At 38.8% G+C, this 24,856-nt stretch overlaps 1 protein-coding gene across 1 annotated transcript in view; it reads left to right on the forward strand.

The window, feature by feature from the left end:
• TUBG1 (tubulin gamma 1) overlaps positions 1-24,856 on the forward strand; it is a 69,112-nt gene that overhangs the window by 479 nt on the left and 43,777 nt on the right. The window contains exon 2 of the mRNA XM_039348193.1: positions 124-236. Coding sequence (XP_039204127.1) covers positions 124-236 — 113 coding nt within the window. The remainder of the gene's footprint in view (positions 1-123; positions 237-24,856) is intronic.

Below are 24,856 nucleotides of genomic sequence, written 5' to 3' on the forward strand. Positions count from 1 at the left end.
GACTCCTGTGATGTGGAATTCTTAACAAAACCCATATCTCTCCATTGCCTCTTGAGACCATTTCTCTCTCTCTCTGGTAGGGGACAAGAAAAATGCCTATTTTTGTGCTTTCTGTTTTTACAGTTGGATTTGAATTTTGGAAACAGCTCTGTGCTGAACATGGTATTAGCCCTGAAGGTATTGTAGAGGAATTTGCCACTGAAGGCACTGACCGCAAGGATGTCTTTTTCTATCAGGTAAAATATTTTTCTTTCTTCCATTTCTGTCGTAGGGTCTGTGGATTATGTGCAAGGGATTGAATGAGCACTGATTGTAAAAACATAATCCACAACTTTGTAGTCTTCAACTTACAACCCAAAATTTCTGTTACTAAGGAAGACAGTTGTTAGGTGAGTTTTGTCCCATTTTACAATATTTCTTGCCACAGTTAAGTGAATCTATATAGTTAAGTTAGTAATATGGTTGATAATTGGATCTGGCTTCCCCATTAACTTTGCTTGTCAGAAAGTCACAAAAGGTGATCATATGACCCCAGGACACTGCAACTGTCATAAATATGAGCCAGTTGCTAAGAATCCAAATTTTAATTACATGCCCATAGGGATACTGCAACAGTCGTAAGTGTGAAAAATGATTACAAGTCACTTTTTTAGTTTTGTTGTAACTTTGAACAGTCACTAAATAAACTGTTGTAAGTCAAGCCCTATCTGGCTTAGGAGATGGTTCCATCAAGAGAACTCTGGATACTTAGACCGTGGTCTATAATACCTGTATGGGGGGCTTTTGGTGGGGGATGGGCTACACCTCAAAAGAATCAGGAAAGACTTTAGAAACCAATTGGCTTGTCTCATCCACAGGGCTTTAAACTAAAACTATAGAAAGAGGGAGAATAATTTTTAGAAAGTAATTCTAAGCACAAATCTTGGGCCAATCAATCAAATGGTAAGAAAAAAAAAACAGGAAACGTAGAAATCAGAGGGTCAGTCAAAAATGACTCAGATGCCTATATGCTAACACTCAAAGTGTAAGGAAGAAACAGGGTGAACTTGAAGTCTTCTACGTGGGAGCAGATACGATATTGCTGCTATTGCTGAAACTTGGTGGGATGAAACCAGTGACCAGAACAGAAAGCTTGAGGGATTTACATTGTTTTAAACAGGGCTTTTCAACCTTTTCACCCATTGTACCACTTTTAGGATATGGCAACATCCAAGTACCACCGGTCACCTAGCAAGATGTCAAAAACTTGATGACCAAAAAAAAAAAAAAAAAAAAGGAAAAAAGTGATAAAGTACAGGTAGTCCTCGATTTACAACAGTTTGCTTAATGACTGTTCAGAGTTACAATGGCAGTGAAAAAAGTGCCCCCCAAGCCACAGCAAAACACCTGCCTGCCCGCCCAGAGACGCTCTTCCTCCTGTCTGAGGTTTTCATTGTTGTGAGCATTTTTGTTGAGGATTGGCAGCAGGAGTGGGGTGGGCTGGGGAGTGTTTGGTTTTTATTCCCTACCCCGTCTGCTGGGTGGTTGCAGCAGGTTTTGGTCACTTCACATGACCCTGGAACACTGACCGTCATAAATATGAATCAATTGCCAAGCATCTGAATGTAAATCACAAGACCTTGGAGATGCTGCAACATTCCAGCTGATTGGCGCTTCTTCTAGGCTCAGCAGAAACTCCAGGATCAGCGTCAAGCTCCAGCTGGAGCTTGGCGCTGATTCTGGCACTTCCGCTGAGCCCTGACAGCCCTGCAGCTCTAGCCATCTCTCACTCAGGCTTGTGTGGTGCTGCCACTGGTTCAGCTCATTCCCCTCCCCTGCTACCACTTTTCTAGGATGGTCGCATACCACCTGCCAAGTGCCAATGTACCACAGGTGGTATCCGTACCATTGGTTGAAAGCCCTGGTTTAAAAGACACAGACCTAATAAAAGAGGAGATGGAGTTGCTTTCTATATAATTACTATAGCACTATAGAAATGCAACAAAATAATGATGATGCAAAATAATGCAAAAAATGTCATTGCCAACAGTGTATACTACACTTACCCAACCAAACAGAAATTGATGAACTGTTTTGCTAATCAGATAAGATATGTATGAAGTATACATACAACCTGCCTCCAGAAGCAGTGAATGCTCCAACACTGGAAGTTTTTAAGAAGAAACTGGACGGCCCTTTTGTCCGAAATGGTATAGGGTTACCTGCCTGAGCAGGGGGTTGGACTTGATGACCTCCAAGGTCCCTTCAAACTTTATTATTATGGATCATCGCACAGTCAGCCAGATGTTCAGACTGGATTTGGCATTTTGTCTACCTATCGAGTCCTTACCCAGGACCTGGGATAGGCAGATGTGATGTTTGATGGTATTACAGATATCATCGCAGGATGGAAGCAGTTCCTAGTAAGGCTGCCTTTTGCAATTGACTAATAGCGAATTTGTCAATGCCAATGGTGTTCAAGTGGTGCTCCAGTTGTTTTGGGATTGCACCCAAGGAGCCTATTACTATTGGTACTACCCTTGCTTGCTTTTGCCACAGTCTTTCTATTTCTATTTGTAGGTCTTTGAATTTTGTTATCTTCTCCAGTTCTTTCTCATCTATTCTGCTGTCTCCAGGCACTGCCACGTGCACTATCCAGACTTTTTTGTCTTTCTTATCGACAATTGTTAAGTCCGGGTGTTATGTTGCTTGTCTGTTTGAATTCTGAAGTCCCAGAGCAGTTTAATTTTATCATTTTCTATGACTTTCTCTATTTTATGATCCCACCAGTTTTTGCTTACAGGCAAATGATATTTTTTGCAGATCTTCCAATGCACCATTGTTGCTACTTTGTCATGCCGCTGCCTCTAGTCAGTCTGTGCAATCTTCTTGCAACAGCTTACCAGGTGGTCCACTGTTTCTTCAGCTTCTTTGAACAGGCGGCACTTAACTGTCTGTTGCTGTCTCCTCAATTTTGACTTTATATGCATTTGTCCTTAAGGCTTGGTCTTGTGGAGCCAGAATTAGTCCCTCGGTCTCTTTCTTCAATTTTCCTGCTCTTAGCCATTGCCAGGTCTTGTTATTATCTGCTTTCCCAGCTATTTTTTTTAATGTATTGGCCATGTAGAGCTTTGTCTTCCCATGCCTCTATTCTGTTCTTCATTTGGTCTTTCTTGTAGGCCAGTTTGGTCTCTCAGTAGTCAGTAAGCCTTCCTGATATACTAATTTCAGTGCATCTTCATCATTGTTCTTCAGATATTCTTCCAAAGCCATTTTTTCTTCTTCAACCATCTGATGTACTTGTAGCATTCCACCCCCACCTATTTGCCTTGGTAGATAAAGTCTGTCAATGTCACTGCGTGGATGAAGGGCATGATTCATTGCCATTATTTTTCTGGTCTTCCTATCCATTGCTTTTAGTTCTGCTTGAGTCCAGTCCACTATACCAGCTGTGTTCCTAATGACTGGAATTGCCCAGGTGTTGATTGCCTTTATGGTATTTCCTCCATTGAGTTTGGACTTTAAGATCTTCTTCACTCTCTTGATGTATTCACCTCTAATCTTTTTCTTGACTTCAGCGTGCTTGATGTTGTCAGCTTGAAGGATACCCAAGTATTTGTAGTAATCTTCCTCATCCAGACTTTTTAATGTTATTTTCGTGGGGCGTCTTGATTCCTTCAGTTTTCACTACTTTTCCTTGTTTGATAGTAAGTGTGGCACATTTGTCTAAGCCAAACTCCATAACAATATCTTGGCTATATATACGGACAGTGTTAAGCAGCGATTCTATTTCAGATGATGTTTTTCCATACAGCTTCAGATCATCCATGAAATATTCCTCTCTTGATATTAACCTCTCCCAGTCTCTCACCATTGATCTGCAACTGTGTCTTACATTGTGCCATCGATCTTTGCACAAATTTTCTGATGTTTCTACTGACTCCTGTTATTTCTAGGCACTTGATTATCCAGTCATGTGGCAGAGAGTCAAATACCTTTTTGTAGTCAATCCATGCCACATTTAGGTTGGTCTTCCTTTTCTTGCAGTTTTCCAAGATCATTTTGTCTATTAGGAGTTGATCTTTTGTTCCTCTGCTATTGGGGCGGTTTCCTTTTTGCTCAGGTGGAAAGAGATTGTTTTCAACTAGATGCTGTTGTACTGCATCAGCTACCACACCAGTTAGTTCAATCACTGTGTATCTGCGACGGGTAGACACCTTTTTTTCCAGTAGTTCTGCAGCTGCTGGCCCTGGTTGCTCAGCCAACAGTCCTGAGTCCTGTAACCCATTTTTCACCAGATATCCAAGAACTCCAATATCTAGCGCGGACCTTATTAACCCAGGCGACATCCGAGCCGGTATGGCATTCTGAAATGTACGTCTCACCATATTTTTTATGGGAGAGACACTCTTTGTCTGACTCCTCTGATGAGACCTGTCCAATATGGTTGAGCCTCTGGCATAGCTCTCATCTTCCTCAGAATACACAAGCCCCACAACCACGTCAAGGTAGTGCCTCACTGGTTGTTATTCTTCTTCTTCTTATTATTACTACTACTACTACTACTACTACTACTACTACTACTACTACTACTACTACTACTACTATACCACAGTGGTAATGGGGGATTTAAATACCCTGACATCAAATGGGAGAGAAACACTACATTTAGTGGAAAGTTCCTAGTAGGAAACTTTGTCTCCCAAAAGAAAGAGAAGGGAACTATAGGGCCAAGTATACTAGACTTAATTCTCACTAACAGAGATGAAATACTTGAAATCACAGAAACTTTGGGGTAGAGTGACCTTGCAATATAATATAATGCAAGCACAAGTAATAAGTCTAACTAATATTTTGGACTTTTAAGAGAGCTTGGGAAGAATTCCATAGATGGGAATCGTTAAGGGGAAAACAACTCATGAAGCTTGGGAAAAATGAGATTATAAAATCCCAGTCAAGCACAATATATTTTTGAATATATTTCTTTCTGAAAAGAAAAAGAAGAGATCCCAGAAGAAACCAGCATGACTGCATAAAGAACTCTGACAAATTGAAAGACAAAATAGACAAGTGTAAAAAGTGGAAAGAGTGACACATAACTAAGGCAGAATGCTAGATATAGCCCAAACCTGCAAAGATAAAGCAGCAAAACTAAGGCCCAGAGTGAATTTAGACTTAGAACAAATGTTAAAAAATAATAATTAAAAAGTTTCTTTCAACATGTACAGTGAGGGAAGAAAATATTTGATCCCCTGCTGATTTTGTATGTTTGCCCACTGACAAAGAAATGATCAGTCTATAATTGTAATGGTAGGTTTATTTTAACAGTGTGAGACAGAATAACAACAAAAAAATCCAGAAAAACACATTTCAAAAAAGTTATAAATTGATTTGCATTGTAATAAGTGAAATACCGTATATGCCGGTATACAGGGCGACCCGGCATATAAGACGACCCCCGTCTTTATCGCCGGGCCGCATTCCTAGAACGTCGTCTTATACACCGGAAACTACCAGTATTTCCAGCGTATAAGATGACCCCCATGTTTGGTGCCGATTTTAGCGCTCACGGAAGTCGCCTTATACGCCGGCATATACGGTAAATATTTGACCCCTTCGGAAAACATGACTTAGTACTTGGTGACAAAACCTTTGTTGGCAGTCACAGAGGTCAGATGTTTTTTGTAGTTGGCCACCAGGTTTGCACACATCTCAGGAGGGATTTTCTCCCACTCCTCTTTGCAGATCCTCTCCAAGTCATTAACGTTTTGAGGCTGACGTTTGGCAGCTTGAACCTTCAGTTCCCTCCACAGATTTTCTATGGGGTTAAGGTCTGGAGACTGGCTAGGCCATTCCAGGATCTTAACGTGCTTCTTCTTGAGCCACTCCTTTGTTGCCTTGGCCGTGTGTTGGGTCATTGCCATGCTATAATACCCATCCATGATCCATTTTCAATGCCCTGGCTGAGGGAAGGAGATTCTCACCCAAGATCTGATGGTACATGGCCCCGTCCATCATCCCTTTGATGCAGTGAAGTTGTGTTACCCCCTTAGCAGAAACCCCCCCCAAAGCATAATGTTTCCACCTCCATGTTTGATGGTGGTGATAGTGTTCTTGGGGTCACAGGCAGCATTCCTCCTCCTCCAAACACAGTGAGTTGAATTGATGCCAAAGAGCTCAATTTTGGTCTCATCTGATCATAACACTTTCACCCAGTTCTCCTCTGAATCATTCAGATGTTCATTGGCAAACTTCAGTCGGACCTGTATATGTGCTTTCTTGAGCAGAGGGACCTTGAGGGTGCTGAAGGATTTCAGTCCTTTATGGCGTAATGTATTACCAATTGTTTTCTTGGTGACTATGGTCCCAGTTGTCTTGAGATCATTGACAAGATTCTCCCATGTACTTCTGGGCTGATTCCTCACTGTTCTCATGATCATTGAAACTCCACGAGGTGAGATATTGCATGGAGTCCCAGATATATAAGGAACGGTTGCTAGAATTGGGTATGTTTAGTTTAACGAAGAGAAGGACAAGGGGGGACATGATAGCAGTATTCCAATATCTCAGGGGCTGTCATAAAGAAGAGGGAATTAAGCTATTTTCCAAAGCACCTGAAGGCAGGACAAGAAGCAACGGGTGGAAACTAATCAAGGAGAGAAGCAACCTAGAACTAAGGAGAAACTTCCTGACAGTGAGAACAATTAATCAGTGGAACAGCCTGCCTCCAGAAACAGTAAATGCTCCAACACTGGAAGTTTTTAAGAAGAGACTGGACAGCCACTTGTCCGAAATGGTGTAGGGTTTCCTGCCCGAGCAGGGGGTTGGACTAGATGACCTCCAAGGTTCCTTCCAACTTTACTACTATTATTATATTATTATATTGACAATTATTTTCTTCCATTTTTAAATAATCGGATCAACTGTTGTTACCTTCTCACCAAGCTGCTTGGCAATAGTCTTGTAACCCATTCCAACCTGGTGTAGATCTACATTCTTGTCCCTGACATCCTTGGACAGCTCTTTGGTCTTGGCCATGGTGGAGAGTTTGGAATCTGATTGATTGATTGCTTCTGTGGGCAGGTGTCTTTTATATAGGTAACAAGCTGAGATTAGGAGCTCTTCCTTTAAGAGAGTGCTCCTAATCTCAGTTCGTTACCTGTATAAAAGACACCTGGGAGCTAGAACTCTTACTGATTGATAGGGGATCTAATAATTATTTCACTCATTAAAATACAAATCAATTTATAACTTTTTTGAAATGTGTTTTTCTGGATTCTTTTGTTGTTATTCAGTCTTTCACTTAAAATAAACCTACCATTACAATTATAGACTGATCATTTCTTTGTCAGTGGGCAAATGTACAAAATTAGCAGGGGATCAAATAATTTTTCCTCTCACTATATAAACAAGAAAAATGTCAAGGAAATAATTGGTCCACTAATGGGAGAGGACGGCAAGAAGATGATGACTAACAGGGAGTAAGCGGAATTCCTTAATTGATATTTCTATCTGTTTTTACACAAAAGGAAAAAACAGTCAACCTGTCAAAAACAATACTACTTAAAATATATTTCCCTCCTAAGCTAATATATATTTGTTTCCAAAATTTCTTACTGTTTTTAACCATAGTTAAAAATATGCTTAATCTTTAAATATTCCATTTAATACATCTAGTCATCTAGTCCTTTAACTCTTATTCAAAACATTTTTTTATCTATTATTTTTCTTCAGTCACATTTAACTATCTAAAACATTTTCTTTGTCTAGGTCATTTTAACTTTTTTATATTACTCATATCAAGAAAGAATAAAAAAAGGAAAAAAGCATACTATATTATTTAGAGAATTCATCCCTCTTAGAATGACATATATATTCAAAATCTTTTCTATTTCTTTAACCATATTCAAACAAGCAATGTGCTGCAGCTGCCAAAAAGGCCAACACAGTGCTAGGCTGCAATAATAGAGCAGTGTTTCCCAAACTTGACAATTTTAAGGCATGTGGACTTCAACTCCCAGAATTCCACAGCCAGCATTGCTGGCTGTGGAATTCTGGGAGTTGAAGTCCACATGCCTTAAAATTGTCAAGTTTGGGAAACACTGTAATAGAGGGATAGAATCAAGATCACGTGAAGTGTTAATACCACTTTACAACACCTTGGTAAGGCCATACCTGGAGTACTGCATCCAGTTTTGGTCACTGCGATGTAAGGGAGATGTTGAGACTCTGGAAAGAGTACAGAGAACAGCAACAAAGATGATTAGGGGACTGGAGGCTAAAGCATATAAGGAATGGCTGCTGGAATTGAGTATGTCTAGTTTAATGAAGAGAAGGACGAGGGGGGGGACATGATAGTAGTGTTCCAATATCTCAGGGACTGCCACAAAGAAGCGGGAGTCAAGCTATTTTCCAAAGCGCCTGAAGGCAGGATAAGAAGCAATGGATGGAAACTAATCAGGAGAGAAGCAACTTAGAACTAAGGAGAAACTTCCTGACAGTTAGAACAATTAACCAGTGGAACAACCTACTTCCAGAAGCGGTGAATGCTCCAACACTGGAGGTTTTTAAGAAGAGAATGGACAGCCATTTGTCCAAAATGGTATAGAGTTTCCTGCCTGAGCAGGGGGTTGGACTAGATGACCTCCAAGGTCCCTTGCAACTTTATTATTATTATTATTATTATTATTATTATTATTATTATTATTATTATTATTATTATTATTATTATGGATCATCGCACAGTCAGCCGGATGTTCTACCTATCGAGTCCTTAACAAGAACCTGGGATAGGCAGATGTGGATGTTTGATGGTATTACAGATATCGTCACAGGATGGAAGCAGTTCCTAGCAAGGCCGCCTTTTGCAATTGACTAATAGTGAATTTGTCAATGCCAGTGGTGTTCAAGTGGTGCTCCAGTTGTTTTGGGATTGCACCCAAGGTGCCTATGACTATTGGTACTACCCTTGCTTGCTTTTACCACAGTCTTTCTATTTCTAATTGTAGGTCTTTGTATTTTGTTATCTTCTCCAGCTCTTTCTCTTCTATTCTGCATTATTATTATTATTACCATTATTATTATTATTATTATATGTTTCTTTTTTAAGTATTCTGTCTGGTAAGTCCCATCATCTATTTTCTTGGTTTCCACTTTAGTCTTTTTCCTTTGCCCAGTATCTTTTATTTATTTATTTATTTATACATACATACATACATACATACATATATACAAATTTTTATTAGTTTTTCATTTTACACTAACAAAGCTTGAGAATCAACATGGAGATATGGTCGTCAATTAAAAGAAAAAAAAGCAATAACCTTATAAATATGCACACAATATTTCTTAAACTTTCCCTATCTATATATTATAATCAAATTAATACATTTCTCAAATAAATTCATTCATTAATGTGTCTAAACATAAATTCCATTAGTTAATAAAAGTTTTCAAGAGCTCAATATCTATTCTATACAAACCTTTCTAAAAACAAATTTTCAATAAATATATTGCTACATATAAATTTCATTAATTAATAAAGGTTTATAAAAATTTATTATCATGAGCCAACGCCACACTCCAGGACGTCTTTGTCCCGAAGTTGGGATGAAGCAAGGCGCCGCTCCCACATCTGCTTTTTTTGGAGGCTTGTGAGTATTCAAATGCAGACGGAGCAGACCAGGAGAAAGTGGATTTAAGATTGAGTGTGACTTTAACTCCTGCAAGCATCTCCCCCCCCCTTTTTGTTTACTTTCCCTTCTGAAGAAAGGGAAAGTGAAAGGCAAAATGGTGACTGTCTTTCTTGTTTGACTTTGTAACAAAGTTAAAAGTTCATGTTTTAAATATAGAGGCAAGAATTTTGTTCCTCTTTCTTTTTTTTCTTCCTTCTTTCTTTTTATTATTATTTAAAGGACTGTGATATTATAGAGGCAAGAATTTTGCTCCTTTGAACTTAACAGGAGCCGAGGTGGCGCAGCAGTTAGAGTGCAGTACTGCAGGCCACTTTAGCTGACTGTGATCAGCAGGTTAGCGGTTCAAATCTCACCGGCTCAAGGTTGACTCAGCCTTCCATCCTTCCGGGGTAGGTAAAATGAGGACCCAGATTGTTGGGGGCAATGTAAATATATATATACATTGCTTACTGGTGTACACTGCTTAGAGAGTGCTTGCACTTAAAGCGGTATATAAGTCTCATAAATAAATAAATAAATAAAATAACAGAATGGCTTCAAAACGTTTGGTCTCTATCCCTAAAGCTTCCATCTCCTCCCCAATGACTCAGCCTGCTTCTCAGTCTAAACCAAAATCACCCCCGTCCTCTCCTCCTCCTGCAATCTCTCTCAAAGACTTAAAAGAGGCTTTAAAAATGACTGCTTTGGATATTAAAGAGGAGGTAAAAGATCTTATAATTGCAGAGAGGGCTATTACAGAAGAATTATTGGAGAAAAAGAACAAGCAAGTCAGAGAAGACATACTATTTGCATTTTCTGGTCTTGCCCTGCATATTGAAAGGATTGACGATAAAATGAAAGAGATTACTGAAAATGCAGCAAAACTGGAATTTAGAATGGAGGAAGTGGAGAATAAGATAGAAGTTACACAGGATGAACAAACTATGTCACAATACCGAGTAATTGTTCGCATTGCGTATCCAAGGATTGAAAGAAAATTCCCAGGAAGATTTGAAGATGCTTATTGTTAGAGATATTGCTTTTATATTGCTTGGATGGAGACCAGAAGAAGTTGGGAATGAGATAGAAAAAATCTTCAGAGTCAACTCACGGGTTGCCAGACAGAGAAATTTACCAAGAGATGTGGTTATTTACTTTTCCATAAGATCTATTTGTAATGAAATTATACAGGTTTTTTATAAAAAGAGGTTTCAAATTGCAGCTCAAGATGTGATAATTTTAAAAGAAATACCTCCAAAAATTTTAAGAGGTAGAAAAGATTTTACTTTTCTGTCTGATGAGTTAAACGTCGTCAAATCCAGTTCAGATGGGAGATTCCAAGAGGAATAGTAGTGAATTATGATGGAATACATTACAGATTAACTACAGTTTTAAAGGCAAGAGATTTCTATCACTCTATTCTAAAGGCAAGACCGTCTTCACCTCCACAAACAAGGATAATTGAAGAGCCCGTTATGGCAGGAGCTTCCTCATTGATGGTCATGGAACAAGCGGTGTTGCCTGTACAGAATCTTGAGATAAAAGATCAAAGGATGACACGAGCTGCCCATAAACGCAAAGAAAAAGAGCAGCAGCAGAAGAGTGGCGATAAAGTAGAAGGAATGGTTACTACAGAGCCTGTGGGAGGGGCAAGACCTAAAAGATCTTCGACAGTTGATCTTCAGGCTATGCTTCAAAGGCTTCAGGCCAGTGTAGATGGCCAAGTTCCTGACCTGGAATGTTAATGGCTTAAATTCACCTCAGAAACGGAGAAAGGTCTTCTACTATTTGAAACAACATAATAATGACTTGATATGTTTGCAAGAGATTCATATAACTTCAAAGGACTCAAAATATCTGTCAAATTCTCGTTTGGGACCACATTTTATAGCTCCAGCTCCAGGGAAAAAAGGGGGTGTTGTAATTTATGTGAAGAAAAATTTATCGGCTAAATTAATTGAGGTTGATCTTGAAGGAAGATATGTCATTGTGGAACTATTGTTACAAGGCAAGAAAGTTCTTATTGTTGGATTATATGCCCCTAATCAACAACAGAAGCAATTTTATAAGCTTTTGCATGGGAAGATATCCCAGTTGGATTATAAATCTGTAATTTTGATGGGTGACTGGAATGGAGTTTTGGATATAACTATAGATAAAAAGAGCTCTTCAAAAAATTTCATTCAAACTAAATTACCCAAAACTTTTTTTGATTTGAAAGAAGAGTTGGAACTTATTGACATTTGGCGAGAAAGGAACACAAGTGATAGAGATTTTACCTTCTATTCGGATAGACACCAGTCATTTTCAAGGATTGACTTCTTTTTGATTACTAGTGATTTTCTTTCTAGGGTGAGAAAGGTAAAAATCTTTCCCAGGACCCTTTCAGACCATAGTCCTGTGTGGATGGAGCTATACTTGGAAGATGGGAACAGAAGGCCTTGGAGACTGAATGAGAATTTGTTTACCCGGGGAGAGTTTGTACAAAAGTGTAAAGAGTATTTAAAGGAGTTTTTTGCTTTAAATATGAATAAGGGTACATTGATGCCCATGGTCTGGGACGCCAGTAAGGCGTATATGAGGGGAAATTTAATTCATTTAAATAAAGTTTCTAGGGATAAAAGGATAGAAAGACGTAGAGAAATAGAAGATGAGATTAAAATAAAAGAAGAAGCGCTTGCTCTTAACCCAACTGATAATAATTTAAAGGTTTCTATAAAGATGCTTAGGGAACAATTTAATATGTTGATGGAAGATCAGGTGGCTACCAATTTGCGTTATAGGAGACATAATACTTTTTGTAATGCGAATAAGCCTGGGAGGTGGTTGGCTTATCAGTTATGAAAGAAACAGAAGGCTAGGATTATAGAGAAAGTAAAATATAAAGGTACAGAGGTTTTTCAGCAAAATTTGATTAAAAAGAGTTTTTTAGATTTTTACACAAAACTATATTCAAGTGATAATATAAAGGGAATGGATATAGATAAATATTTACAATCAGTACATTTTCCTAAACTTTCTGAGGAACAGCAAAATGGGATGAATTGTTTAATTACTGTGAAGAAATTGGCTTAGCTATCAAGCAGTTAAAGGTGGGAAAGTCTCTAGGAACAGATGGATTGACGTCGACGTATTATAAAAATTTATATGAAGAAATGTTGGAGCCATTAAAGGAGCTTTTTAATAGTATCTTGCTGGGAACACAAGTTCCTCCTTCTTGGAAAAGAGCGTTTATATCATTGATTCCGAAGGAGGATCAAGATCTTACAGAGCCTAAAAATTATAGGCTGATAGCATTATTAAATGTAGATTACAAGATTTTTACAAAAATTTTGGCAAATAGATTAATGCAGGTTATGATGGATTTGATTCACAGTGATCAATCAGGATTCATAACAGGGCGATACATGAAATATAATGTTAGACAAATTATTAACTTAATTGAGTATTTGGATAAGAACAACCAGATTCCTGTGGCTTTTATATTTTTGGATGCTGAAAAAGCCTTTGATCAATTAGATTGGCAATTCTTATTCTCACTGGTAGAGAAAATGAATTTTGGGGATAATTTTTTACATGCACTTAAAGCTATATATCAGCAACAATCTGCTCAAATTGTTGTTAATGGGGGATTGACTGAGACTTTTAATATTGAAAAAGGGACAAGACAAGGATGTCCATTATCTCCATTGTTATTTGTTTTAACATTGGAGATTTTGTAGATCCAGATTCGAGAATCAACGGTAATCAAGGGCATAAAGATAAGAAAAAATGAGTATAAATTACAGGCTTTTGCGGATGATTTGGTTTTGATTTTGGAACAACCGATTAGAGCGGTTGATTGTCTATTAGAACTTATAACACAGTATGGAAAAGTTTCTGGTTTTAAAGTCAATAACCATAAGACTAAGATATTATCTAAGAATATGTTAGCCAATGACAAGGAAAGTTTGGTTAAAGCCACAGGTTTTCAGATGGTGAAAAAGGTTAAATATCTGGGAGTATATTTAACTGCCTCAAATGGAAAATTGTATAAAAATAATTATGAATTACTATGGGCAAAAGTGCAAAAGGATTTAAATGACTGGAAAAAACTGCAATTGTCACTGTTGGGGAGAATTTCAGCTGTAAAAATGAATGTTCTACCAAAGTTTCTTTTCTTGTTTCAGATGATACCTATTTTAAAAAAAGATGTAAATTTGGAGGAATGGCAGAAGAATATCAATAAATTCATTTGGGCTGGGAAAAAAACAAGGGTTAAGTTTAAGATTTTGCAAGATGCCCGAGAAAGAGGAGGACTTAAAGCATCTAACTTGAAATTATACTATGATGCAGCCACCTTAACTTGGATAAGTGATTGGCTTAATTTAACAAATAAGGATATTCTTGTTCTTGAAGGGTGGGATTTAATGTATGGTTAGCATGCATATTTAATTTTTAATAAGAAAGTGGACCAGGCTTTCAAATCACATATTTTGAGGAGTGCCTTACTTCGAATTTGGAAAAAGTATTATTATAGGTTAAACTATAAAATACCTATCTGGGGGATTCCTAGACATGCAATTGAGGGGATTTCTAAGGGGATGAATTTTGATAAAATTTCGTATAAAGAATTATTAATTTGGTCAGGTTCGGATTGGCATTTAAAATCTCTAGATGTATTAAGGCAAGAAAATACTCTACAGTCATGGTTTCAATATTTACAAATAGTGGACAGGTGGACTGTAGATAAGAAAGAAGGAATAACACTAGAAGATGGAAATCTGGTTATTCAGATTAAAGATCAGAGTCAGGCCCATATAAAAAGAATTTACAATGCTTTAATAGAATTAGACTCTGAAACAGAATTGGTTAAAGACTGTATGATTAAATGGGCTCAGAATATCCAGGATCCGATCCCATTGGACTTATGGGAGACAATTTGGATTAGAAATGTTAAATTTACACAAGCTCAAAATTTGAGGGAAAATTTTTATAAAATGTTTTACAGATGGCATTTAGATCCTAAAAAATTATCTTGTATGTATCCAAATTTACAATCCAAATGTTGGAGATGTGGTAATATGGATGCGACATATTTTCATGTTTGGTGGAATTGTAAAAAGGTAAAGGCTTTTTGGATTATGATTTGGTGGAACATTCAAAAGATTTTTAAAAGGAAGATAAAGTTCACCCCTCAATTATTCCTATTGGGTATCTTTGTGGATTTAAATGACAAAGAAACTACTTTAATGTTGAATTTATTAACTGCAGCAAGGTTATTAGTAGGCTCGTATTGGAAGAAGGACTCGTTGCCTACTTTAGAAGAATGGATATTTAAAGTTTCTAACTTTGCAGAAATGGCAAAAATTTCTGCTTATTTGAAGGATCATACACAAGAAAGATATATTATTGTATGGAGAAGATGGATAGATTATATTCAGAAAAAATATGGGACTATAAAGTTTCATTTATTTTATGAGTAAATTTTATAGTAACTGTTGTAGAGATTTGTTTATATGACTTAATTTAAGGGGAGTTAAAGGTTAAGTATGATGTTTTTTTTCTTTTTTCTTTCTTTTTTTTCTTTTTTCTATTATTGTTAACTTTCTTATTAATAACCCTGTACTCTGCTCTGGGAAGCGAGGGGGGGAGGGTTGAGGGTGGGTGGGTGGGTGAGTGGGTGGGTAATGATAATATAGTCATGGTAAATGCTTGGGCATTTCCCCTATGCTGCGTTCATGTGTGTGAGAGGGATGAGAGGGGACGAAGGAGTAGGGAGGAAGTAGGATGGTTAGATGAGAAGGGGAGGGGAAGAGAGTAGGAGGGGAGGAGAGAAAGAGGAGAGAAGTAGGGAAGGTTTAGAGAGGGTGGACGCAGCCTGGGGGGAATGGGCAGACGGTACCAATGGTTAAGAATTTTTTTTAATTGAATTGTATTTTGTATGAATAAATGGAAAATAAAAACTTTTTAATAAAAAAAAGAATGAGTAAAAAAAATAAAAATAAAAATTCATTATCCCAAAGATCCTGTTTTACACTTTGTTAATTTTTTCAAATATTTAATCTTAAACTAACATATTTATTTACTACTAGCTGTACCCAGCCACATGTTGCTGTGGCTCAGTCTGGTTAAATGGAAAAGAAAGAAAAGAGAAAGCATACGTTTGCAATATGTTTAATTTCACAATGCTTGTGGGTATACAATATTTTTTGTTGTTCCATTGTCTGTGCAGATATAGAGATTGTCTGGTTTGTCGGTGCTGTTTTTCAAAAAAAGCATGCTTTTACCTCTCTCAGGTGTGACATCTATATAATAGTAGGTATGTAAAAACACGCACGTATTCAAATGCAACGTTGTGTCAAAATTTCAAAGCAATTGCTGAAGAACTTTCAGAGATTTAAGATTTTGAACAAATGAACATTTACATTTTTATTTATATAGATTCATGTGCCCCAAGTTTTCTCTTATTTAAAAATATTAATTCCAAAGCTAAATTCTTATATTTCTCACCTATATTCTATTCTTTTTCAATAATTCTGCAGTTATTAAATCCATCTCTTCCAATATTTCAATCCTTTTCTCATTATATCACCTCTAATATTAAAAACATATAAAAAAGGAAAAAGAAAAGAGAAAAAAAAATTACCTCAGAGGAAAAAAAAACCATAGATAAACCAAAAGAAGGAAATAATCTATCATTCTAAAACAGCGGTTCTCAACCTATGGGTCATGACCCCATTTGGGGTCGATCGACCATTTTTCGGGGGTCGCCAAAGGCGGCGATCCGCCATTTTCTCCCCTCCGGGGGCGGTGCCGCACATGCGCGCTGCGCATGGGGGGGCGGCACACCTCCAGGGGCAGCGCCGCGCATGCGCGCCGCACATGGGGGCAGCGGCACGCCTCCGGGGGGCGCCGCCACGCATGCGTGCCGTGCATGGGGGCGCCGCCGCGCCACGCATGCGCATAACGTTTGTGTGACGGGGGTCGCCGTCACACAAACGTTGAGAACCGCTGTTCTAAAAGAAAACAAAAAGACTTATTCTTACTAAATTTCAGTATTAAATTCTAAATCATTTCATAATGGCCTCCCTTTTAACAAATTCCAAGTCCAAATCAATCAGAGTCACCATAAAACCTTTACCACCCATTATTATAATCTCAAATTTAATATTTATATCTTATTCTGGGTTTCTTTCTATTCCAAATAGGTTTCCAATGTCAAGCCTCTCTGCAAATAACTCTCTCATTATCGCCTGCCACATTGTACACACCAAAAGGGAGATTCCCATTGTATATTTTGTTAAGTTAATATAAGGTTAAAACTATTCTGAATAACTCGTGGCAGAACATCATTTCCCATCTTTTTTTCTATTGCATAAAGTTTAGTTAAAATCCTTTTTTTAATATTATCCTCTTTAGTCAAGTTTTGCTCTTCTTCCAAATCGGCTTGTCCTTCTAAGGTAAAATCCTCCATTTCCTTATTAGAAGTCATTTGTCCATTAGTATCAAGTCTTTTTTCCGATATCAATTGATAGCCCAACTGTGACTTTGCTTCTTCCGTCTCAGTGGGCTGAGAGCAAGTCTTTTGAACATAAATTGCTGTTTCATTTAGTCCTTGTGCTTTACCTTGTCGATATAAAGAAGTCTCCTTTGTGCAAGCAATTATCTTCTCCGTATTTTCCAGAATTTTGTCCAAAATGTACTTATACTTAAGCTCTAAGGACGTTTCCTCCATTTTTATCATATTTGCAATCATTATCCTTTTTGGGGAGACTATATTCAAAAGCAATCAATGAATATCCATCTCCTCTGAGTTTCTTAGTCTTTCTCCTTTGTATTAAATGAAAGCCAAAGACAAATTTCAAACTAAGAGAATGGCAAATACAATAAGTAGTTTCACCAAAAAATATCCCCAGGAAAATAGTCAAAGTTAATCAAATATTCAGTCTTTCCGGACACCATAAAAAATAAAAGAAAATAATATTCTCCAAGCATGTAGCATGTTAAATCTCTATAAGAAACTTTCTTGAGGCTCCCCGATATCCCAAAATAAAATCAACCATTAGAACAAAAATAAATTTTAAGCTTCTCTTCCCCCATTTAAAACACTGCTTCATCAAAAAGGGAAATTGTTTCAAAGAAAAAAGCTTTCCACAGGAAAAAAAAGAAAATAGAGATTAAAAAAAAGTCTCACCGAATCTTCCACAGTGGGTCAGTTTGCTTAGGTGATCTTGTGGCTTACGGTCGGCGCAGCTAAATGATGGCCATTTTACTGGCCAATCTTTACCCTGTCGGCTCAAAGGAGATAATTGAAGTACAGAGGGTGCTGCTGCCCCTCTGCAACCATCCGAGAAGCCTCCTCAATAGTGGTCGCTCCTCCAGAGCGACTTTTCGACCCTCTCAGGGGTCTACCGACAGAGGAAACTCGGCCGGCGAAGGGACAACTCCCTTCCCTCGGCCGTGACCCGGAACCGGAAGCCCAAGCATCACCCAGTATCTTTCTTAATCAATGTATTTTGCTGAATCAAAAGGTTTTTTGATAGTAAATGTTACTATAAATATATTTATAGTAAATGTTACTATAAATATAAAAAGTAAATCAGGCAAAGTGTCTTTGCACAGGGCTTCTGTCTTTCCATGTTCATTGAAAACTTTTTTCTTTCTCTCCACTTCTCTTATCATTTCCTTTCTCTCTGATATTCCTGACATCTCTACAGTCCATTTTATCCGATTTGTTTTCTTGTCCTCAGATTTATAAGGACAAGGATAAGTTGTTTTTTCCAATTCGTGTGAATTTTTTTCCACTAGGATTAAATGATGTTTCCTTGTTTTGTTAAGTTCCATCTTTAAATCTCTATTCTCAATTCTATATCTGTTTATCTGCTCCTTCTCTGTTGTTGTTTTCTGGGATTTTTTTTGTTGTAAAGTTAACTTGGAAATAGATTGATTTATATTTTCAAAGTTATTTTGAATTTCTTTGTAGTTTAAAGTCATTGTTGTTTGAATTAGTTGCAGTATACTATATATCTTCTCCTATGAAGAATTTATGTTTTCTTGATATGTTCTTTCTACATGTCTCTGATCCATGATGGCCAAGAATTTGAGTTTTTCTCTTCCTTTCTTTTCTCTGCAAATAGCTTTAGAGTCCCAATTAAATAGATATTTGTAATCCAAATAGTTCAAAAAAGTTTTTTTCTGAAATTTATAATTCTCTCTTTGTCTACAGCCCAGATTGTCTTTTTTTTGTCACAGCTATTCTTTATTGTTAAAGCTTTGAAGGTCACAAACACAGGTTTTCCCAGGTTTGCCAATTTTTTTTAAAATTTATTTATTTATTTAATTTTTATTTTAGACCAACAAAACAAAACAAAACACAGCAAAACATTACACACATACACACATAATATATCCTTTTTTGTTAACAGCAATTTGTAACAGTACTCTTCTATTATTTACATTTCCCCCCTCATTCTTCTTTGAAATATTTGTCCTTATTGCCCCATTGTGTCTTATTTACATTTTCCTTCCTTCATATTCTACTACTTACTAGGAATAATTTTGCCATTCTTATATTAAAGTCATAGCTGTCATAGTCTTCATCCACCACTAGGTATCAGCAACTATTTGTTTTTCAATTTCCAAAATGAACAATTATCTTTAGAATGAGAGTCTTAACCTTCAAACAATTTTAGATTTATCCAGATTTAACTTTTAAATTTCAGGTTTTATATTTATTTCACTTCCATATATTTTGATCCTCCATAAAAATATTAATTTGCCGCTTTCATTAGTATAAGGGTGGGGTGGAAACCCCCCTCTTTCCCTTTTGGAGTTATTTTGCTTCTTGAGGATCTTTTCCAGGAAATTAAATATAGAATAGAAAAGAGAAGATCAAATTCCTTACCCAGTTTCAAGCATGATGTTCACAGTTGTGCTGGTTAGTACTTTTGGACTTCGGTTGCTAGTAGCTTGGGCTGGTTGATGCAATACAGCCAGTTTTTCTCCTGTCGGGTTAAAAGTCTTTCCTCAAATTGAACGGAAAGGCTACCGCTGTTCCAGAATTGCTGCAGCACCCTTCTTTCTTCGCCCCCTCTCCGCGGTGACTTAGACCCATTTAGGGTCCCCTGGCAGGGCGAAATTAGCTGTGGGGGTGCAGAGAATCTGCAAGCCCACAGCTGGTCGCTACCATGTAAAACCAGAAGTCTACATCGTAGAGTTCTGAAGGAGCTGGGATATGTGATCTCAAAATCATGGAAGCATATCTTTCAAAAGATCAGGAGCACAGAAAAACTACCAGAGGACTGGGAAAGAGTTGACATTATCATCTTCAAAAAAGGGAAAAAATGAATCTAGGAAACTAGATCAATGAGCTGACATCAATACCTGGGAAAATCCTGGAAAAGATAAGTAATGAACACCTAGAAGCAAGCAAAATTATAACTAGAAGCCAACATGGGTTTTTAAAAACAGACCATGTCAGGCAAATCTTGTTGCATTCTTTGACAAAGTAACTATATCAGTGGACCAGGAAAATGCTGTGGACTTCAGTAAGGCATTTGACAAAGTAGACCACAACCTATTACTTGATAAGATTGAAAAATACCAATTAGGCAACATCACCATCAGATGGATTCATAACTAGCCGATCAACTGCACTCAACTTGTAGTCTTAATGGAACTACATCTACATGGATGAAAACATTCAGTACGATACACCAAGGTTCTATCTTAGGCCCAATAGTCTTCAATTTCTTCATATACAATATAGATGAAGGGATAGAAAGGGAACTCATCAATTTGCAGATGACACAAAACTAAGGAATAGCCAGAACTTTAGAAGATAGGCTCAAAATCCAGAAGGAACTTGACAGACTTGAACACCTATCCAACAAAATGCAATTCAGTGATGAGAAAAGTAAGGTTATACACTTAGGCAAGAAAGATGCAATGCATAGCTACAAAATAGATGATAACTGGTTCAATAGTAGTAATTGTGACAGGGATCTAGGAGTGTGAGTCAGCAGTATACTGCAGCTGCCAAAAAAAGCCAATCAGTCGTAAACTGCATCAACAGAGGGATAGAATCAAAATCATGTGAAGTGTTAATACCGCATTATAATACTTTTGTAAGACCACACTTGGAATACTGTGTCCTTTTGATCATCGTGATACCAAAAAGATGTTGAAACTCTTGAAGGTGTAGAGAAGAGCAACAAAGACAATTAAGGGACTTAAAACTAAAACTTATGAAGAATGGTTGCAGGAACTGAGAATGTCTAATCTAGAAAAGTGAAGGATTAGTGGTGACATGACAGCAATATTTCAATGTCTAGGCTGTCACGAAGAAGAGGTCAACCTAATCTTCAAAGCACTTGAAGGCAGGACAGGAAGTTACAGTGGAAACTAATCAAAGAGATATCCAACCTAGATTTAAAGAGAAATTTGGGAACAACTAATCAGTGGAACAGCTTGCTTCCAGAAGTTTCAGTATCCATTGCTAGAGGTTTTTAAGAAGAGATTAGACCAGGGGTGTCAAACTCAATTTCATTGAGGGCCACATCAGCATTGCGGTTGCCCTCGGGGGGGGCAGGTGTATGTGGCCAGGGTGGGTGCGGCGTGGATGGAGTGGATGTGGCCTACTGGGTGGGCATGGCCAGCTCTACATCATTCAGGTCAAGGGTGCCTGTGGGGGCTTGGGCAGGAATGGGACAGATCTGAGGGTCTCTGGCAGAAGGGGATGGGACCAGGGCAAGTGCCAAGGCATGGTCCACTGGAGGAGCCTCACTGTTCCTCTCAGGCCATGCGGGGGGGGGGTTCGATGGTGCTGCGGGCTGCCCGGAGTCCTGGACAGCAGAGGTCAAATGCCCAGCCTGGCACTCGAGCACCCGCGGCACCAAACCCAGCCCCACTTCCCCAAGGGGATGCCCAGCTGCACTTACCTCCTCCTCAAAGCTGCTGCTGCTGTGCTTGCTCTCCTTACCCAGGTTGCTCATGATGGATACAAGGGCAAAGTCAGAGGGAGGCCCATTCCCTCTCCATGGGAGGAGACCCGGCTTTGTATCCAAAGCTTCTTTAGCAATAGGATGGGAGACCTCCAGGATAGGCAAGAGGATGGTGAAAGGGCAGCAAGGCAGGACTAAGGCAGGACTTCCCTCAGACCCTCCGTCTCCTTGTTTCTTTCCTTCCTTCCTTCCTTCCTTCCTTCCTTCCTTCCTTCCTTCCTTCCTTCCTAAGTACAAAGTGGTGGGAAAATATTTGAGATGAGGGAGGGAGAAAAACAGGCAAGAAATGCAGCTGGGGGAGGTGTCATCCTTCGTGAGGAATGAAGAAATGCACCACCACCTGGAAGTGGCCAGCACATGGCCCTCACCTACTCCACATATGTGGTTTGGTGGGCTCTGAGGGAGGGGGTACCATGAGCAGTATGAGAATCAACATTACCTGCACAATGCTGTTCAGCTCCCAGCCTGCCCGGTTTCGGCAGACAGCGGGGCACTTTTCTCACAGCACTGAGAGGTTGAGCCAGGCGATGCAAAGCTCACCAGCTGTGCACCTTGCTGCCTGCTGAAACTGGACAGGCGGGGGGCTAGGCAGCATTGCACTTCTCATCAGATTTGCACCACCCGGCTTAGCTCTTGGGGCTGTGAGGAGCGTAGCCCGCTGTCTGCTGAAACCGGGCAGGCTGGGAGCTGGGCGGCCTCGTGTTTCTTTTGGGATTTGTGCCACCCGGCTCAGCTTCATGGTGCTGTGAAGAGAGTGGCCCGCTGCCTGCCGAAACCCCTCCCCCAGAGCCCATCAAGCCAGATATGTGATGTAGGCGAGGGCCATTTGCTGGCCACTTCCAGGTGATGGTGCATTTCCCCAGCAGGCACCCAGGGGGTGGGGCTGACACGGAGAGGGCTGTTCCCTCACTGTTTCCAGGATGGCTTTGCGGGCCACATGAAACCACTTTATGGGCTGCATCTGGCCCCCAGGCCTTGTGTTTGACATGTCCGGATTAGACAGTCATTTCTCTTAAATGGTATAGGGTCTCTTGCTTGAGAAAGGGGTTGGACTAGAAGACCAAGGTCCCTTCTAACTCTGTAATTCTGTTATTCTCTAGGGTAATGGCAATACTGGGATTGGCATTAGAAGTACTTCACAATAACTTGGTAGTATATTAAAATTAAGGGAATAAAGGCCGGAATAATTCTGTATTGGAATTACAAGTTAGCATTGTCATATGGAAAGGAGTCTAGTAGTTTTATATTTTTAGGAAGAAGAATATCAGGTGCAGTGGATAAAACAGGAAAAAAGGTATAGGGACTAGATTTAGTAACCAAAGTCTGGATCATAAAATGACAGGCAGATGAAGTGGATTAAAAGTGGTATCAACAATCTTTTTCTTCCGGTGGCGATCGTCGTGCTGATGGCGGCTTCTTTTTAGCTGTCCGCCCTGGGAATGCGTTAAAGCCTGCAGAGACAGCGATCAACAGCTGTTTCGTGGCTTGGAGCCTTCCTCCCCGGGAGAAGGGGAGAAGGTGAGCTTACTCAGATAGAAGTTGAGTTCCCCAGGTCCTCCATAAATTTTTTTTTTGGAGGGCGAATGGGGAGAACTCCCGCGGAATCTGGGTTCTTCTCCACATCCCGGGATGCCTTTGTTCTTAGGAACAAAGCCAGACGCTGCTTCCACATCTGTTTAAAGAGATCTGTGAGTAAAATTAAAACAGACGGAGCTGACCAGGAGGATTAGAATTGTGATAAATTGGGACTTTAACTCAGGAAATAATTAAAATATCTTCTCCACCTATTATTTTAACAAAGGGAGGAAGTGAAAAATGGTGGAGGAATGCCGTTTCTTTCTTTGAAAGGACATCGTTAAGAAAGACTTTCACTTTCACTTGGCAACAAAGTTTAAACAAAGTAACGGATTTTGGTTACTCATTTAAAGAATAAGCCCTTTTTTGGGGGGGGGATTTGTTTTTACTGTCCCCTCTTTTTATTTTTTGTGATTGTTGGTTTTATAAGAGAAGTGGTTTTAAATGTTTTGAAAATGGCTTCTAAACATCCTGGAATTTCTGCTCTTCCCAAAAGCTCAATTTCCTCTTCGGTAATTCAGACTGTACAGCAATCCAAGCCTAAGTCTCCACCACCCTCTCCCCCACCACCGGCATTCACACTTAAAGATTTACAGGATGCTTTGGAGAAAACAGCACGACAGATCAAAAAAGAGACAGCAGAGCTTTTTGAGGAGAAAAATAGGGAGATGAAAGAAGATATAGTGCTGGCTCTCCAAGGGCTAGCAGCTCATGTAGAACATCTAGATGAGTGTGTGGATGATGTGGTGGGAAATGTTGAAAGGTTAGAAGATAGAGTTGAAAAAGTAGAAAATAGTGTTGATACAGCACAGAATGAAATTATTATGGCACAATATAGGGATATGGAATATGCTTTGCGAATAAGAGGGCTGAAGGAGAATTTGCAAGAAGAAATTGCAGCAGATTTAGCTCCTATTTTTGGATGTGATCCTAAAGAAATTTTGAGAGAGATAGAAAAAAATTTTAGGGTTAATTAATGGATTGCGAGACAGAGAAATTTACCAATAGATGTGGTGATTTATTTTTCCAGAAGATTACTTCGTAATGAAATTATACAGGCTTTTTACAAGCAGAGATTTCAAATTGCAGCTCAAGATGTTATAATTTTAAAAGAAATACCTCCAAAAATTCTTAGAAAAAGAAAGGACTTTGCTTTTTTGGTTGAGGAACTTAAAAAATGACAGGTTCGGTTCAGATGGGATTTACCTGTTGGAATTTTGGTGAACTATGCCGGGACAGGTTATAAATTTAATACAATTTTTAAAGCAAGAGATTTTTATGCTTCCGTTTTGAAGGCAGGTACATCACCATCTCCACGATCAAAGAGAATTGAAGAAAAGCTTGAAGAACTTTTCTGAAGGAGCAATGTCATCAGTTTCAGAAGATTTGCAGGTTGAATCTATGCAACAGTGTCTGGAGTTAAAAGATGATCCAAAGGAGCAGAGTGACTCGTGCAGCACATAGACGTAAAGAAAAAGAACAACAAAAAGTGGATGTTGGATCTACAATGCATTCGACTACCTCAGAGCCAGTGACCAAAGAGATCTTCGACGGCAGATTTACAAGCAGTGTCCCGGAGGCTTCATGCCACTAAAGATGGCAAAGTTTCTGACATGGAATGTTAATGGTTTGAATTCACCACAG

Source organism: Crotalus tigris, unplaced genomic scaffold (genome assembly GCF_016545835.1).
Source record: "Crotalus tigris isolate CLP2741 ecotype Arizona unplaced genomic scaffold, ASM1654583v1 scf7180000018124.1459596, whole genome shotgun sequence".
Taxonomy (NCBI): domain Eukaryota; kingdom Metazoa; phylum Chordata; class Lepidosauria; order Squamata; family Viperidae; genus Crotalus; species Crotalus tigris.